At 44.4% G+C, this 17,957-nt stretch overlaps 1 protein-coding gene across 1 annotated transcript; it reads right to left on the bottom strand.

Annotated features, from left to right (window-relative positions):
• Positions 1-5,539: 5,539 nt before the first annotated feature.
• LOC115949888 lies at positions 5,540-6,628 on the bottom strand. Its single transcript, XM_031067153.1, has one exon. It carries the CDS (start codon positions 6,626-6,628, stop codon positions 5,540-5,542), a length of 1,089 nt encoding a protein of 362 aa, XP_030923013.1.
• Positions 6,629-17,957: the final 11,329 nt, after the last annotated feature.

Here is a 17,957-nt window from a genome sequence, read left to right on the forward strand (position 1 = left end):
AGGAATTTTATTTTATTTTTAAAAATATATATTATGTAACAAATAGAATAAACGATTTGAGAGTGCCTGGAGGCAATATATAGCCATTCATCCTTCTATTCTAAACCAAGAGTAAAAGAAGAAGAAATAACAATATAAAGAGTTCTATTCCTCTTCCCTCTCCACTTCTCTTCCTTTGTGTGCTTTATGAGTGTGAGTCTCTTCCTTAGAGTGGTGTGTGAGTATTTTGAATTGTAAGTGTGTAAAGGTCTACCAACTTCCAATTGGTGCACATTTTTATAGACACCCCATTTTGTGCCTCCAATTTAACCTCACTTAGAGCATCTCTAATAGGAGAGCTAAACTCGAAATGCTCTCTATTTTAAAGAGTAAACCCACAAAATAGGCTACTGTTCATTCTCCAATGGACTCTATACTCGAAAATTTTTTTGGTTCATGAACAGTAGCTCAACAAGTCTAATGGGCTACTGTTCATTTTTCAAATATTTTTTTTTTCTATTATAATGATAAGGTATTGAATAAAAATATTGGAAAATGTGTAGTTGTTAAAAAAATAATAAATAATGAATGAAGAAATAATATTTAAATGAGATAGAGTATGAGATAAAAAATCTGTTGGAAAGTGTATTTGAAAAAGTGGGTGGCTAAAAGATAAAAGTCACTATTCATTCTACAAACAGTACAAAAATTTTCTTAATCTGCTGGAAATACTCTTACATTACATTACACATCATCACCATATCATGTCACAAGGGTAAATATAATTTTGGTAATTTGATCTTCAAATACATTTCATGAAATAAATCTTGAGGTCATAATGATCAAAACAATAGCTCATGGGTCTCAATCAGACAACTGGATTATAAGATATCAAGAAAACAATTATGAGAATCAGGCTGGGTCCTGCCACATTGTCACTTTTTCCGTTCATTGCACTATACTCCAACAGTGGTTGTTTGAGCGTTGTGCTCAATACTTGACAAAATGTAGACCCGCTCGGTTTGCCTGAGAGAAGTACCAGAGTTGTCCGAGAGTGATCACCAATTTTTGTGGCAGGTTTGAATTTGATTTCCCGCTTGCTTTTCGTTGGTCTGGTTTGAAGCCGATTGGCTATTCTGTGGTTGAATCTTTTGATGAAGGTGTGGGTTTCTCTTGGAGAGCCTATAGAAATTTGGGTGCTGATTATACTTGTGCGGATTCTGTTATGGGTTTGTTTGTTGACACCGTTGGGAGTACTACCCCATTGGTCAGCTTTGATGAAACCAGAATCACCTATCTTGCCGCTACCAATGCTGGATGGCTACCTTATCTAGCCAATGAAGGTATTAGATTTGTTCACTACCCTGCCAACCCGGTGAAAAGGCAGTTTGGACTGGATCAAGACATCCCTGATGACATTTCTTCCCTCATGGGAGCTCCTACTTCAGTCCATCCTTTCCTGCGGCACACTGCCTTTGACTTTTGGAAGAAGCGTTTCGGTACCGTTACAGTTCTCGGTTCACTAAGGGAGGGTGTCTGCACTTTTCCCATGCACGGTTACTGGCATGCAGTGATGGATTCATTTGTGGCTGAGTTAGCGGGGAGTCGTGGCTTCTCCCTTATTCCTCCTGAAGGGTTAGGCATGGTTGTCTCGGTTAACCCTCGCCTGCTGCTTCCCTCTAAATCCGTTTTGGCGTATGCTAGAAAATAGAGCCGGTCAGCCATTTTCAAATGGGACGCAGAGAAGAAAGGATGGTTTTGGCATGCTAGCGACTATCCCCCTGGTTGGAAGAAAAAAGTTAAGGTAATCAATCTTTCTGTACCAAGCAAGAAAGTGCTTGCCAAACCCAAGTTTGTTGGCAAAACCAAGCCTGCCACACCACTGCCTCCTGCAGGTGCTCCGCTGGCTAACAGGACTCGTGGTAGTAAAAGGAAAACTACTCCTCACCCCGTATCTGCCACTGAACGGAGGGTAAGTTATTTCTCCCCTTTTTCCTTTTTCGATAAAATTTCTTAATTTTCTCGCGGCTAACTCGCCAATTTCTTCTGCCTCTTTCCTTTTAGTCCAAGCATAAGGAAGACTCATCAGCTATCCGCCCCATTTTGCTCGATGAGCCTGAATCTGAGGTGAGTCCCTTTTCTCCATTTCTTTCTTCTTTCTTTTTCGCACGCATCCTCCACGGGTCTTTTGCCCCTTTTTTTGTTTTTACTTAACAAAAATTTTCTTTTTAGGAGGAGCCTGAGCCTCTGTCCATATATTGCCCCACCGCCGAGGAGATTTCTGCCTCCATGGGTGTGCCTATGGAAGGCTTTTTTGATGGGGCCGAGGCGGTATTAGCAACGCCTGCTCCTCTTGCTGCGCACAAGACTCCTGTCAAAACTCCCACCCCTTCTGTTGAGTCGGTACCTAGAGAGGGTACTCATGTCAAAGGGGTTGGTGAGACTACACCCTTGCCTGCTGAGAGACCCATTCCTTCAGAGGGAGCCATTCCTCCTGCTGTTGTTCAAGACAAAACTACTTCTCCCGTTCTGCCGCTAGTGATTTCGACTAGTGACCCTTTTGCAGCTATTTCCCAGGCTGCAAAGGGCAGTGCTTCACTTGTTATTACTCCTTCCTCCATTCCCGGCTCCGCTACCCGTGGTCCTGATCCGGACTTATCTTCAGAGGGATCTGATGACATTTTTGAGGATCCTGATGATGCACCCGTGCTGAAAAAGAGAATTTCCGACTCTGATGAAGAGGGGAGTGCTTCGCCCGATCCTGACTTCATGGGTATGTATCTTCCTTTCCCCTTATCTTCTTTCTGCATTTGCGTTTCATTTGCATACTTATCTCCCCACTTGCAGAAACTTCTGAGGGGCCAGAAATTGCAGCAGGCGTGGGAATGACTGCTCCTGCCGTACCCGTAGCGCCTATTCCTGCTGCACCTTCAGTACTTGTTTCAGCCGTACCTACTACCCCTGTTTCTTCTGTGCCTGCAGTACCTGTTTCTGCTACACCTGTAGCCCCCATTCCTGGTAATTTTGGCACTCTTTCTTTCTCTTCCTATTTCATCCTCTTTTTTTTACCCCTGTTTCTTCTGTGCCTGCAGTACCTGTTTCTGCTACACCTGTAGCCCCCATTCCTGGTAATTTTGGCACTCTTTCTTTCTCTTCCTATTTCATCCTCTTTTTTTTTTTTGCAAGTCTTTTCTTCCTGTGCCATTTTTTTTTTCATTTTGTCTTGCGTTCCCTCCCCATTTTTTTTTGGTAGGCCCACTCCCTACTATCCCTTCTCAGTTTGAGGCGGGTAGTAGTTTTGCCACCGTCCCGAATAATGCTGCATCTTTCTTTGTCCGTTTTGACCAGCCGGAGGTTAACGACCTTGGTTCGGCAGACTTCTGGGCTTCTGGTCCTCCCTACGTGGACTTTTGTGGCTTCCGAGTCCCTGAGGTCTGCGTCTCACACTTGGTGATACTCTACAGTTGTCACGGCAATTTTATGCGGGAGTTTCGCCTTGGTCGCTCTTCTAGTGAGCATTTCTTGCAGATGATGGGATGTGTGCTGAATGACATCGAGCATAACTTCATCGACTCTGTTTCTGCCGGGAGGATCCTGCAGTGGAGGGCCGTGATACAGGAGCTCATCAGTGTGGGTTTCGCTATGGAGTTTATTCTTGAGCATCTACGTGAGATTGCTTGGGCCTTTTTTATGAGGAGAGTCCAGCCAGCCGTTGAGGCCATAGACGTTCGTATTGAGCTTTTGAAGAAAGAGGTGGCTGATTTGGAAGGTCACCGTGAGCGTCTTCTTTCCGGCGTTGGTGGACCCAGTCGCTTTGGGAATCAGAGTCTCATTTCTGGACTTCACTGATGATAGCACCGTTTCCTTTCCTTTTCTTTGTTTCTCTGTTTTTGTTATGTCATACAGAACACTTTTATGTTTCCTGCCGTAGTTACTTGGCTTGTGTTTGCCACAGTTTGGGTTTGTAATTAATAATACTACACTTTGCTACTTTTTCTTTACTACTGCTATGATATGATGCTAATACTTCGTACTTTTTCATTGCATACTCATGAAAGCACGTTACAATTTTTCTTGTGACATAATCACTTGGAGGAATAAAAGAAAAGGTTCAGTAAAGGAAACATAAACAAACAACTAAGGAAAGGGGGTCAACCACATAACTTTCTTCTCTAAGCAAAATAACGCTTCAGCCATTTTCCATTAATGGGGTCCATCAAGTCCCTGCCATCCATTTGAGTTAGGCGATAATACCCACTTTGATGCGCTTCTCTTATCACAAGGGGTCCCTCCCATTTTGGTGCAAACTTGATGTTCCTGCCAGACCTCGCCTGACGTAGTCTGCCACTTTTAACACTAGTTGTCCTTCCGCAAACACTCTTTCCTTGGTCATCCTGCCGTAGGCTTCAGTCATCTTCTGCCTGTATCTCTGGCTGCGTTCCTTGGCTTCTTCCCTCTTTTCATCAAGTTCTTTCAGGTCCTCAAACCTTTCTACCGCGAAAATTTCTGCGACTCACTACTTCAGTTCCGTAGACTAAGGAAAAGGGTGAAAAGCCTGTGGCTGACTTTGGTGATTTTCTGTATGCCTAGAGAACATCTGGCAGGTGCATTGCCCATCCTCCCACATACTCTTGGCTCATCTTACTGATGATCTTTATGAGAATTTTGTTTGTTGCCTCTGCCTGCCCGTTCCCTTGAGGGTAGTAGGGTGATAACCTGTGGTGCTTGACTTGGTAGAATTCCAACATTCTCCTTAAATCGCTGTTGACAAATGGTGTGCCATTGTCACTGATGATCTTGTGGGATACCCCAAACCTCACAATTATATTTTCTTTGATGAAGTTTGCCACTGCTCCTCCTGTGACCTTGCGGAGTGGTACTGCTTCCGCCCACTTGGTAAAATATTATGTAGCTACCAATATCCATATGTACCCACGTGATGCCAGGTTGACTGGCCCTACCAAATCTAGCCCCCAAGTGTGGAAGGGTCACGGGGTGACCATGCTGTGCAAGCCTTGTGGATGGGTATGAATCAAGTTGGCTTGTACCTGACAACTGTGACACTTCTTTACAAATTCTGCCGCATCTTTCTTCATGGTTGGCCAGTAGTAGCCCATCTGCAGCAGGCACCTGTAATCCCTTGATGTTCACCGCATTCCTCTGAATGTACTTCTTTCACCATTTCTTTAGCCTCTTCAGGACCCAAACACCTCAATGGGTCTCCATCATATCCTTTTTTGAAAAGGACCGTATTATGCAAGAAGTAACGTGTTGCCAACCTCTTAAGCTTGTACCTTTCACTGTGCCTTTGTGGCAGGACGCCTTCTGCTAGGTACTGCACGAAAGGACTTCTCCAATCCTCGCCGATGAACATAGTATAACTCTCCTCCCTGTCTGCCGCAAGCTGGCAGGTCCCACACTGGGTTTGGAATTGATCTGCGTCTTTACCCATGCTTGGCCAATAGAAGCCTGCTCTCTGGAGTTTGCGGTAAAGACTGATTTCCCCGCAGGACCCATAAGTCTTGTTGTGTATTTCCTTCAATTTTCTCTGGGCTTCCTCCTAGCCCACGCATCTGGATAAAATCCCACCTGGCATCCTGCGGTACAACTCTTCTTTTACCAAAGCATAGTCTTTCAATATCTTCAATTCTGCTGTGTCGTCTCCCTTCACCAAGGTTTCCTTTATGGGGATTCGCCAATCCCCTTCGCCCTGTTCCTCCCGGAACTTTTCCTTCAACACCTCAATGATGGATTCTTCCCTCTTGCTGACTTCTATATTAGTGCTACTCCATTTACAAATTATTTGCGAACTCAATGCGGCTAACGCGTCCGCAAACCGATTTTCGTTTCTCGGAGCATGTTCTATCTCAAAAGTTGCGAATTTCTCTTCCATTCTCTGGGCCATTGCTCTGTACGGGGCTAGGCTGGGCTCTTTTAAGGAGAAACTTCCTTTGGCCTGGCAGACGACCAAGTTCGAATCTCCCAGTACTTTCAAATGTTTAACTCCCATTTCGAGCACTGTGGCAAGCCCAGTTAGATAGGCCTCGTACTTCGTTGTGTTGTTTGAACAGGGGAATTCCAACTTAAATGACAATGCCACTGTTTTGTCTTCTTTATGATACAGAACTACTCCTACCCCTCCGGAATGGGTAATAGAAGACCTATCAAATTTCATTACCCACTGTTCCCTGACTTCCTCTGCCATAGCTACTTCCCCTGGAATTTCATCATCCAGCGGGAATTCTTCCTCTCCTGGAAACTGTGCCAATAAATCCGTTATAGCCTGATTTTTCACTGCCCTAGATGTCCCTATTCTCAAGTCGTATTGTGATAATTGTAGCAACCACTGGGATATCTTGCCGGAGAGAATTGGCTGTTGTAACAGAGCTTTAATGGCATGTGACTTAGTCATCAGCCATACTTCGTATGCCAAGAAATAGTGACGCAACCTCTGCGAAGCGTATACAATGGCTAGGCACGCTCTCTCTGCCCTTAGGTAACGAGTTTCTGCATCTTTTAAGGTATGACTGATATAGTATATTGGCTGCTCGGTACCACCTCCGTCTTCCTGAGCGATCAGTGCGCCAATGGCATATGAGTTGGTGGCCAGATAGAGTAGTAGTGGTTTTTTATGAATAGGAGCCTGCATCGTGGGGAGGTTCATCATTATCTGCTGCAGCCTCTTGAAGGTTGTCTGCTGCGCTTCCCCCTCATTCAAAACTTTGTCCCTTCTTAAGCAACTTGGTGAAAGCAGAGGTGATTGATGCCAACCCAGGGATGAATCTTCGGATATATGAGACTTTTCCTAAGAAGCTCTTCAGTTCTTTTACTGTGGCAGGAGGTCTCATAGTTGCTATGACCGTGGTTTTGGCCGGATCCACGTCTATACCTCTGCTGTGAACCAGGAAACCCAAAAATTTCCCAGAGGATACTCCGAATGCGCACTTGAGGGGATTCATTCTTAACTTAAAAGCTTTGCATCTTTCAAACACTCTTTTTAACACCCGAAAGTGTTCTTCCCTTCTCCTTGACTTAACCATTATGTCATCCACATAGTCTTCTAGCTCCTGGTGCATCATGTAGTGAAATATGGCCGTCATTGCTCGTTGATAAGTTGCACCTGCATTTTTTAACCTGAAGGGCATCACAGTATAGTAGAAATTGCCCATGGGTGTTCTGAAGGCAGTTTTCTCTGCATCCTTTGTTGCCATCTTGATCTGATTATACCCACTGAAACCGTCCATGAATGAGAACATGGCATTTACTACCGCAGAATCTATCAGTAAATCAATGTTTGGCAGTGGGAATTCGTCTTTTGGACAAGCTTTGTTGAGATTCCTAAAATCTACACAGCATCTTATCTGCCCGTTCTTCTTCTTTACTGGTACTATGTTGGATAGCTAGTGGAGATGCTGGATAGACTTGATGAATCCTACGGCTAGCAACTTCTGTACTTCTTTGACTATTTGCCCTTCTATTTCTATGTGAAATATCCTGGCAGGCTGGGCCACAGGCTTGGCCTCTAGGTCCACATTCAACGTATGTGCAACAAGCCCGGGATCGAGTCCTGGCATTTCATTGTAATCCCAAGCAAAGACGTCTTTGAATTCTTTCAACAGTAGAATGAGTTCTGACTTCTCCTTTTCTGTCAAGCTTGCACTAATTGAGATAGGCCTTGGTTCTTGCAAGTCAGACCCTAAGTCAACCTCTTCCAATTCTTCTTCTGCCATAACCTGGATGTCCCTTTCTGCCGTAACTGCCTTATCCTTTTCTTCTTCTTTACCCAAACTTTCTTCAGCAACGCAACACGCCAAACTCTTGTGTTGCCCTTTTTGGATGGGACCCACTTGCATCTCACTCGTGGGCCCCATGCACCTTCATAGTTTATAGACAATCTTGCCATCAAGGCCTCAGACCCTGATGTACTGAGGTACTTCGTCTGGCTCTGCGGCAGGCGCTTCTTTCATTTTCTTCTTTCGCGCCAGTAGCTCTCTTAAATCAGGTTTTGGGTCATCTTGCACATCTTCTCACCTGGGCACAAAGGTGCCTCATGGCTTTGCAACCACATTTTCTCTAGATGGAGCCCATTGATCATAAAACATGGTTTCCACTAAGTGGGTTTCTGCCTGCTCGAACGGCGAGGGGTTCGCCGCTATGCATATCATCCTGCCATTCAACATTCCCTTCACACATTGGTGGTAGGTGGACGGGACTAGTCGGTGTTTGTGTAACCAAGGTCTTCCCAAAAGCATATGGTAAGATACTTCCGTTCTGACCACGTGGAAGTGAGCTAGAAAGGCTATAGGGCCTACTTTCAACCATAACTGAATGTGGCCTGCGGTGTACTCGCCTCTTCCACCGAATCCCATTACTTCCATCGGGCATCCTTGGATCTTTTTCTCTGAAATTCCTGCGGCTTACAGGGTGCTCAATGGAATGAGGTTTATGGAAGCACATGTATCCACCAGGGCCCTCTTAATGGGTATTTGATTTATAGATGCTGCTAAATAGAGGGGCCTCCTATGATCTGGGTGCCTCACTTCCATATCTTCACTACTAAATGTGATTTCTGTTGATTTCTGCAGGAGGGCCCTGTCTTTTGACATCTCTACTGACAGGCATTCCACCCCTGCTCCGGAGGCGATGCTTACCAAAGCCTCCGTGGCTATTTTTTTTTCTTTTGCTGTAAGTCCCAACTGGTTGAATAGATTTTTGAATTTGGCACTTTGCTAAAGAGTGGTAATCACAGTGGCAGGCAGGGCCAAGTTTTGTTCCTCGTCTTCTCCCGGGTCTGCACATATCACTACTACTGCTACACCCTTTCCCTTGTGGTTTGGGAGTGGGTTTCTTTGGACTTCCTGCTGGGTCAGCTCTAATGTGCCTTCTTTGATCCTGCGGTGCACCAGCCTGCGGAGCGCCCATCATTCTGCGGTGGGATGTTGTACATAGTTATGCAAGCAACAGAAGCGAGGATCCCTCCTTTCTTCTTCCGTAGGCTCTCTAGAAACCTGGTTGGGTTTAAAGATCCCGTCCGCTATCCATTTGTCAAGTAGCACATCCAGCTCCTTAGGAGTGCATGGTAGGGGTGGGGGTTTATCATACTCCCTCCCCTCTGTTTTCCTTCTCTGGTTTCTAGTAGACACCGCTATAGCCTGCGGTGCGTTCCTCTTGTCTAAACTGGGTTTCACGGACTGAGCCGTCTTTCTAGCTTTCTGCAATAGCTGTGCAAATTGGAAAATCTCCAGATTCTCCAGGACAGCTTTGAACTCCCGAATCATGTTGGTCATGCACATTTCCACCAACGTCCATTCTTCACAGTGGTCATAGCAATCAAGTGCTATGTCCTTGAACCGTTTGATGTACTCCATCAGATCCTCTCCATTCCTTTGCTTGGTTGCTTGCAGAGTTACAAGCGTCACCGTTTCTTCCCCGTGAAAGTATTTAATGCAAAATACGTCCACCATGTCATCCCAGGTTGGGATTGATCCTGATTTTAAGCCAATGTACCAGGTGTATGCCCGGTCGCACAGTGACTTTGAAAACTCCCGCAGACATAAGTCTTCGTCTGCTGCGTAAGGGCCAAGAGTGTCAATAAATTTGCTCACGTGCTCTACTGTACTTCCCTTCCTACCATCGTACTGGGCAAAGGCCCTTGGTTCATACCTCTTGAGGTATGGCTTGCTGAGTACTTTTAAAGGATAGGGAGGTCTCCTTGCGTAAAACCTCTCCTTTGGTGTTCTGGCTCTCTCTTACTCCAAGAGAGCCGCTACCTCAGCCATGGTGATGAAACGTTGTCCTAGGTTCTGAGGGACACCTCCTGCCAGTGTCTCTTCTCTGTCTGCCACATGATCTGGGTCATGCTGGCTGCCTTTCTCTTTTATTTTGTCTGCCTTCAGTTGACGGATCTCTTCCATCATTTGTTGTTGCAAGTGCTGCAATGATTGCAATACTTCGACAAAAGTGTTGACATTGTCCACGGGGACTCTTGTCTGAGGCTGAGGATCAGCCCCCGTTCTGTTGGCACCTTCCGTTTGGTTAAGTTGCTTTTGGTGAAACGTCGTCGGCCTGGATTCTGCTTGTGAGGGTACGGCACTCATATTCCGTGTCGTCCTGGACTTGGGTGGCATTATTTGCGAGGGGCTCTGTTTTCTTTTCCTTTGCCCCTGTCTGCTTCCCAACTCCCCAGTGGAGTCGCCAATTTTAATGTAGGGGCCTTTTTTGTATGATATGGTATATTGGGCTGCCTCTTGCGGTAATGGGCTGGGCTGCCTCCTACGGTGATGGGCCCTAGTGTTTCTGAGTAAGGGAGCTGGGGCCGGTCTAATTGTAACTCAATTTGGGCCGGTTTGTGCACAAACTTATGCCTTGTCTGCCAGGAGCAAATTTACGACAAGCAAAACTGTTGCAGATGAGTTACGGCAGACAGATATAATAATAACTAAAACAGAGTACTTTGACTTATTTAAATAAATGGCTATGTATTCCCTGCTAATAAAGCATAATTACAGCCATAATGATATCAATCACAAAGAAAAATGAAGAAAATAATACTGGCTAATTTAAATGGGCATAAATTAAGTTTTAAGCTTAGCCTGCCGCAGCAAAGCCAAAGAGGAGAGAACGCCTCTTCTCAATGCAAATAACCCCCCAGGAAAAGAATCCTACCGTGGGGATTAATGGCTTTGAGGGAGTCGGACTTGAATGGTTGTTACCCAGAAAGAAAAAAGGGTCCTTGTTTGCGTTTTGGGAGAAGGTAAGATTTGAAGGGGGAGAGAGAGAAAATGATCTATGGGTGCATGCCCTATTGAACCAACTCTCCTTTTTCTTAGTTTTCCTTTCTTTTCTTTTCTGTTTTCTTTCTTATCTTTTTTCTTTTCTTCTTGCTCTGTTTTTTCCTTTCACTCCGAAAATATACCCTGTTTTTCGATCCCTTCTACAGGGCACGGCAAAAGCCTTTTTATAGCGTCTGCCGTGGCTAGTGTTTTACCATTTTGCCCCTTAACCACCTTTGTCTGGTCTGGATGTACTTGCTGACCACCAGGATTGTGCGACATCCACCCTCGCCAGACAGAGGCGGGTTTGTTTTGTTCCTCTGTATACCGTAACATTTCTTCTTGTCACGATATTAATGCTTTCTCTCTCTACTCTCAAAGCATGCACCCAACGGTTCCCCACCAAACTTGCCTCTTTTGGGTGGTCTATCATCCTAGCAGGACGTACCTCCCAAAAGAGGCTTGGGCAGGAGCCGCAAATAGATCTTTTCCCCTTTCCCCACCACCAAACCATACCCCCTTTACCTCTTACCTCTGGCCCATGGCCCCACCATGTCCTATATTGGCTGGGTACAGGCTGGTAGTGCCTGGGCCTTGCGCGTGCTTCCCTTTCAAATTTTTCCAAGAGTCTGCCGCGACCTGGAGACTCTCCGTTTGCGTTTCCTAGCCTTTCATGTGGGTTTTCCTTTGATTTTTCACTCCATTCAGGAGCTGGGCCTCGTATGATAATGGGCTTTACATTTCTTTGGCCCACTTTTGATTTTCTTTATTGCATGCAACGTTGAATTGTTATTCCTGCCGTAATAACTTAATCCTACTGGACCTCCTTTTGGGTCAGCCGTTTATCCCTTTTCTCAGTGGTCTGTTATGGGCACTGTTTTGCTTTTACTCATGGGCTCCTGGGTCCCTTTGGGCTTTTCTTTTGGGCATCCATGGCCCGATTGCTTTCTTTGGGCTTCCTTGGCCCGTTTGCTAATTTCACACTCTCATGGGCTTTTTTACTAATTTCATTAGGTTTCCCCGGCCCAGTAACCTTATCCTTATCTTTGGAGTTCATGGGCCTGCCATAAACCCCTTACTCTCTTAGTTTACAATTGCCTTGGGCTTACGGCGGCCCTTTCTCACTTTTCTACCTCATACTCTGCCCATAGGATGCTATTTATTTCTTTCCTGGCTTCCTTGAGCCCGCTTGCCTCTTCAAGACCCGTTTATTTATTTGTTGGACCTGTGATCCATTATTCCTGCTGCTTGGGCTTAATGGGTTTTTTGCTATTTATTTTGTCAATTCTTTGTGGCCCTCATTATTGGGCTTTTCTGTCTTTCTGGGCTTCCACAAATGGCCCTCAACAGAATATAAAAGCATAACTGTTACTGAAGGGATTCTCTCTCTCTCTCTCTCTCTCTCTCTCTCTCTTTCTCTCTCTCTCTCTCTCTCTCTCTATATATATATATATATAATTGATTTTGTGTTTTTTACTAAATTTATTTGTAATTTAAGAATGGTGCCTTTGTAAGTGAATAATATAATATTTCCTTATAACCACAAGAAGTTGATTTAATGGTTCTTAAGACCTTACGAGATTATATTGCATTCGAAATATTTAGCTGGTATTTTAAAGTCACTTCTAAGGGATTCATCCCAGTATTTACCCCATGTGTGTTGGATGGGATACTTGGTTCCTAATTTGCATAAGATCCATGAGCTTTTTGGATTTGAAACCTCTAGCCAATATTGTATTTTAGACAAACTGATCTTATGAAATTCCTCCTTAAAATTACCTAATATGTGTAGGACAGAAAGACTACACATGTGGAAACACAATGTATACTTGTATTTTATTATTTTCAATTAGTGTTATAAGTGTTTTGAAAATACATAAAAATTATTTAACTTTATCCACCCTAAGCTGTCACCAATTCCAATCATCCCTCCATTTTCCTATTTATTTTTTGTAAAATTGGACACTTTATTTTTTTATAAAAAATTCTTTTCTTGTCTTTGGTTTATATGTTTATGATAGTATTGGTGGTTTTTGAGATTGATTTGGCAATTTTTGGATCTCGGTTTTATGGATTAAATGTTTTGTGATTTGTTTAGTTGGTATATATGAAAGTGGTGAAAGGGTAAGAGAATATAGCAACCAACACTGTTTTTTTCTTGATATTAATTTTCTATGCTTTGGATTTTTTATTTTAATTTTCTTATTTAAGCTTAATTTGTGACTTGTTATTTGATTGATAAAATTTTTTCCCTTAATTATTTTTAGGAATAATATATAAATACAGAGTATTATGTTAAAATATTGTTTTTACCCCTTAACTTTACAAAAATTTTGTTTTTTTTTTTTTTTTCATAAAAAAAATTTGATAATGAAAATAGTAAAACTAATGATGACATTCGACAGAACTAAAAAGGACTAAATTAAAAATAGATAAAGTCTTAGAAAAACACTTAAAGTATGGAATTAAAAATTTGTCAAAAATAAAAGATATAATTTGTAATTCAATCATTAAGATATTTCTACCTTCTCTTTAATTTATTTTATGACAAATCTTCCACTTCCTATTAATTTGTACTGATAATTGGTAGAGCTAATTAATCAAAAAGTGTTTTCAAAACAGCGGCCGCCCCAGAAAATTTCTTAAGGGAGGTCGTTAAGAAACTGAAAAGAAACAAATTTTAATAAAAAGAGAATTTGAATATATTGTGTTATTGACAAAAAAAAAAAATACAAATACATGAAATTTTACAATTTCTTTGTACGAGTTTTTATATTTTGAAATCGCCATATGATAGTTTATAATCAACCGTGATTATATAATGTCAATGTGATTGTGATCATTTTATTTTGTTAAGTTTGTATAACATTTTTATTTTTATGTAATTGTCTTTGTGGGGGGCAATTCAATCAATAGGCCCATTAAGGTCAGGATTGTTGGGCCTGTGGCCCATCCGAGGATGCGTATCTGTCCGAGGAGGCCAAATCCAGTCATAAGGTAATTACTGAAGGGGGGTAATCAATATCACGAGAGTGAGGTGCTGTATTCGACTGAGGATGCCATACTCCTCGGCATTGTGCGTCCGAGGACGAACAGGGCGCGGCCTTGTGGTAGCCGGGCCTCAGAATCATGTCACCAATATAGATAGGATCACAGACCAAGGGTAAAAGGGAAAAGATAAACAAAATATCTGTAACCACAGCTGCCTCCGCATTAATGACTTCTCAACCAACTCTCTGACCGCATTAATGTGAAAGTGATACCTGAACAGTAAAGAGGCAGCTATAAGGAAGTTCTAGGAGGTGCTGGATGGGACAGAAAGAAATCCTCCGAACCCAACTTACACGTGTGCGGTGAGGATGGAAGGCAAAGAGTGGTATATAAACTGAAAGAAGAACATGCAAGAGGGGGATCGGAACAGAAAAAGAAAAGAGAGAAAAGCACAGACAAAAAGGAGGAGAGAAAAATGAGAGAAAGAGAATTGTATTGATCATCAAAGAAAACGATCGTTGTACCAACTTTAGACCTTTAATATACGTGAGAGTGAATCTTTTGAAGAGACCACAGTTAACTTAGCTCTTTACACCCACGCTCTACAAATCATATTGTCTGGGCCTTTTTACGTACGAAGCCAATACTGTTACGGTTCGTTGCAAATCGCGTCCTTACAATTGGCGCCGTCTGTGGGAAGAACTTGTGTTAGCTTATAGAACTTCCGGTACAACGTTTCCGATGGAAGGAGTGGAACCACCTCACCCCGCAGCGGGACCGCATCAGGATGATGTTAACCTGCATCAGGCGGAGTCAAGGAGCTCTCAGCATGGTGGTCCTCGAAGGAGTCCCGAACGGAGAGAAGTCCGGGAGGGGAGTGTACATACAACTCATACCACCAGGAGCCACTCACGGGGGAAGAGTCACGTCTCCCACGCGAAGCATGATGGGAATCTGTAACACGAGATTGTAGACTTGAAGAGAGAGTTGCGCCATGCACGGCGGGAACGTTCCCCACCTTGCTTCGAACCATCGTCTGGGGAGTCAGATGGAACTAGTTACAGGCGGAGGTCGAGAACTCCGCAAAGCGAGACTTTCTCCTATGAAGAGGAGCATCGCCATCGATGTAGGCATAGAAGTCCAACTAGCAGGGGCTTGGGAAACGAAGCCATGAACAAAGCCTTGAGTCAAATTTCCAAGTCACCCTTTACGAGAAGCATAGACGATGCTACCCATCCTCGGCGATTCCATCAACCTACTTTCTCTCTGTATGATGGCCATTCAGATCCGGTGGAATATGTAAGCTATTACAGCCAGAAGATGGCTATTCACTCCAGGGATGATGCTTTGATGTGCAAGATTTTTCCATCGAGTTTGGGTCCAACGGCGATGAGGTGGTTCAATGGCTTAAGGGCCAATTCTGTTGGATCTTTCAAAACACTGACTCGGGCTTTTGGTGCTCGCTTTATTACATGCAGCCGGACTCCTCGGCCTTTGGGATCCTTGTTGACTTTGTCTATGCGAGAGGGCGAGACTCTCAAGAGTTACTCGGATAGGTACTGGGAAATGTATAATGAAATAGAGGGAAAGAATGATCCCGTGGCTATAACCACTTTCAAAGCTGGTCTCCCAGCTGATCACGATTTGAGGAAATCCTTGACGGGTAAACCTGTCACTAGTGTGCGCCAGCTGATGGACAGAATAGATAAGTTCAGAAGGGTAGAGGAAGATCAACTTCAGGGGAAAGGAAAGGCCAAGATGATCCCTTAGGAGAGGAGGGATTTCAGGTCGGATCGTTATAATAACAGCCGACAAAGGAGGGACTTTGTTAGGCAGTCGGGCTCGGCGGACGCCCAGGTTGTTAATGCAGTATTTTGGGAGCCTGTTCAGCAGATTTTGGAGAAGATAAAGAACGAGCCATTCTTCAAATGGTCGAACAAGATGGCGGGAGAGCCTAGAAAACGCAACCCGAGTTTGTATTGCCATTACCATCAGGATCATGAGCACACGACAGACAACTGCAGGAATTTATGGGACCACTTGGAATAGTTGGTCCGTGAAGGGAGGTTAAAGCATCTCTTGCATCACTCCAGCGGAAGGGCGAGCCAAGCAGGTTCCGAGGTGCGTAGGGGCGCTTCATCAAGGCTCCCCCTGGGTATGATTAACGTTATCTTTGCGGCCCCGGGAAGGACTGGATCTTGCCCCTCCAGAGTGTTGTCGGTGTCCCGATCCTCGGTCGATGACCATTCTCAAGCAGTGAAGAGAGCCAAGAGGCGTGTCCCCTTGATTTTGGGTTTTTCAGATGAGGATCTGGTTGGGACCATACAACCCCATGAGGATGCTTTGGTGATGACATTGAGGATTAGCAGGTACGATGTCCGAAGAGTGATGGTTGATCAGGGAAGCGCTGTGGATGTGATGTATCCAGATTTGTACAAAGGGCTGGGTTTGAAACCAGAGGACTTAACAACCTATAATTCCCCTCTAGTAAGCTTTGAGGGAAGGTTGGTCACTCCCATGGGGCTAATCAGGCTGCCCATACAGTCAGGCACGGATGTGGTGGAGGTGGACTTTATTGTCGTAGATGTTTTTTCTCTGTACACGGCTATTGTGGACAGACCTTGGCTTCACACCCTTAAAGCAGTTTCGTCCACTCTACATCAGAAGGTGAAGTACCCATCCGGAGACCAAGTGCTGGAGATAGTAGGGAGTCAAGCGGCTGCTCGGCAGTGCCTAGTAGCGGCTATACAGCATCGGCCAGAAGCAGAAACCTCGGTTACGGCCGACAATGGGTTATAGCAATTAAAGTCCCCAGTATCAGGCTTAGACGTGCCAGCCAATGGGGTAAAGTGTGAAGATCTGGAAAAGGTAGTTGTTTCTGATGATCAAGAAAAATTCTTCCGGGTTGGGGCCAAGTTGCCTTTGCAAGAGAAAGCGAATTTGCTGGAATTCCTCCGAGCCAATGTGGACGTTTTTGCATGGGACCCGTACGAAGCCCCAGGGGTGGACCCGAATTTCATTTGTCACCAACTCAATGTGAACCCTGCAGTTGTCCCTAGGAGGCAACCTCCTCGGCGACCATCGAAGGAGCATGCCGAGGCAGTTAGAAGCGAAGTTGCCAAGCTCAAACAGGCTGGGGCTATCAAGGAAATTTTTTACCCTCAATGGTTGGCCAATATGGTGGTAGTAAAAAAGAAGACTGGAAAATGGCGGGTGTGCGTGGACTTCATGGATCTTAATAAGGCCTGCCCCAAGGATCCATTTCCTATGCCGAAGATCGACCAGTTGGTGGATGCGACCGTGGGTCACCCTAGGATGAGTTTCTTGGATGCCTTCCAAGGGTATCACCAAATACCGCTGGCCGCCGACGATCAGGAAAAGACTGCTTTCGTGACCCCGATTAGGAACTACCATTACAAGGTGATGCCCTTCGGTTTGAAAAATGCTGGATCTACCTACCAACGCATGATGACGAAAATGTTTGAGCCACAACTGGGCAGAAATATTGAAGTTTATATCGATGATATGGTTGTAAAAAGTAAAGTAGTGTCTGAACATGTGGAGGACCTCACTAGTATCTTCGGGATACTAAGAAAACATAACTTGCGCTTGAATGCTTCGAAGTGCTCCTTTGGTGTAGGTTCCGGGAAGTTCTTGGGGTACATGATGACCCATAGAGGAATTGAGGTTAATCCAAACCAGATTAGGGCCATTAACAATTTGCAAGCATCTCGGAATCTAAAAGAAGTGCAGAAACTGACTGGGATGACTGCTACGTTGAACCGGTTCATCTCCAGGTCGGTTGAGAGGTGTCGTCCTTTTTTCCGCCTGTTACAAAAGTGGCAAGGATTCGAATGGACCGTGGAGTGTGTTGAAGCGTTCCAGCAGTTGAAAGATTACTTGTCCAGACCGCCTATCATGTCTAGCCCTGAGGTGGATGAGGTGTTGTATGCCTATTTGGCGATAGCCCCTTATGCAGTTAGTTTCGTTTTGATACGAGAAGACAATGGCGTCCAAATGCCAGTTTATTATGTAAGTAAATCCCTCCATGAAGCCGAGGTGAGATATCTGTCATTAGAAAAGGCCATACTGGCGGTGGTCCATGCAACACGTAAACTTCCGCACTATTTTCAAGCTCATACTATGGTTATTTTGACCTAACTGCCTCTTAAGTCCATACTCAGAAGTGCTGACTACACCGGAAGAATTGCCAAG

The sequence above is a fragment of the Quercus lobata genome, chromosome 6, assembly GCF_001633185.2.
Source record: "Quercus lobata isolate SW786 chromosome 6, ValleyOak3.0 Primary Assembly, whole genome shotgun sequence".
NCBI lineage: Eukaryota > Viridiplantae > Streptophyta > Magnoliopsida > Fagales > Fagaceae > Quercus > Quercus lobata.

Excerpts from the sequence above, each read along its gene's own strand:
- LOC115949888 (XM_031067153.1), bottom strand. The coding sequence starts at position 6,628 with ATGCAGGCTCCTATTCATAAAAAACCACTACTACTCTATCTGGCCACC.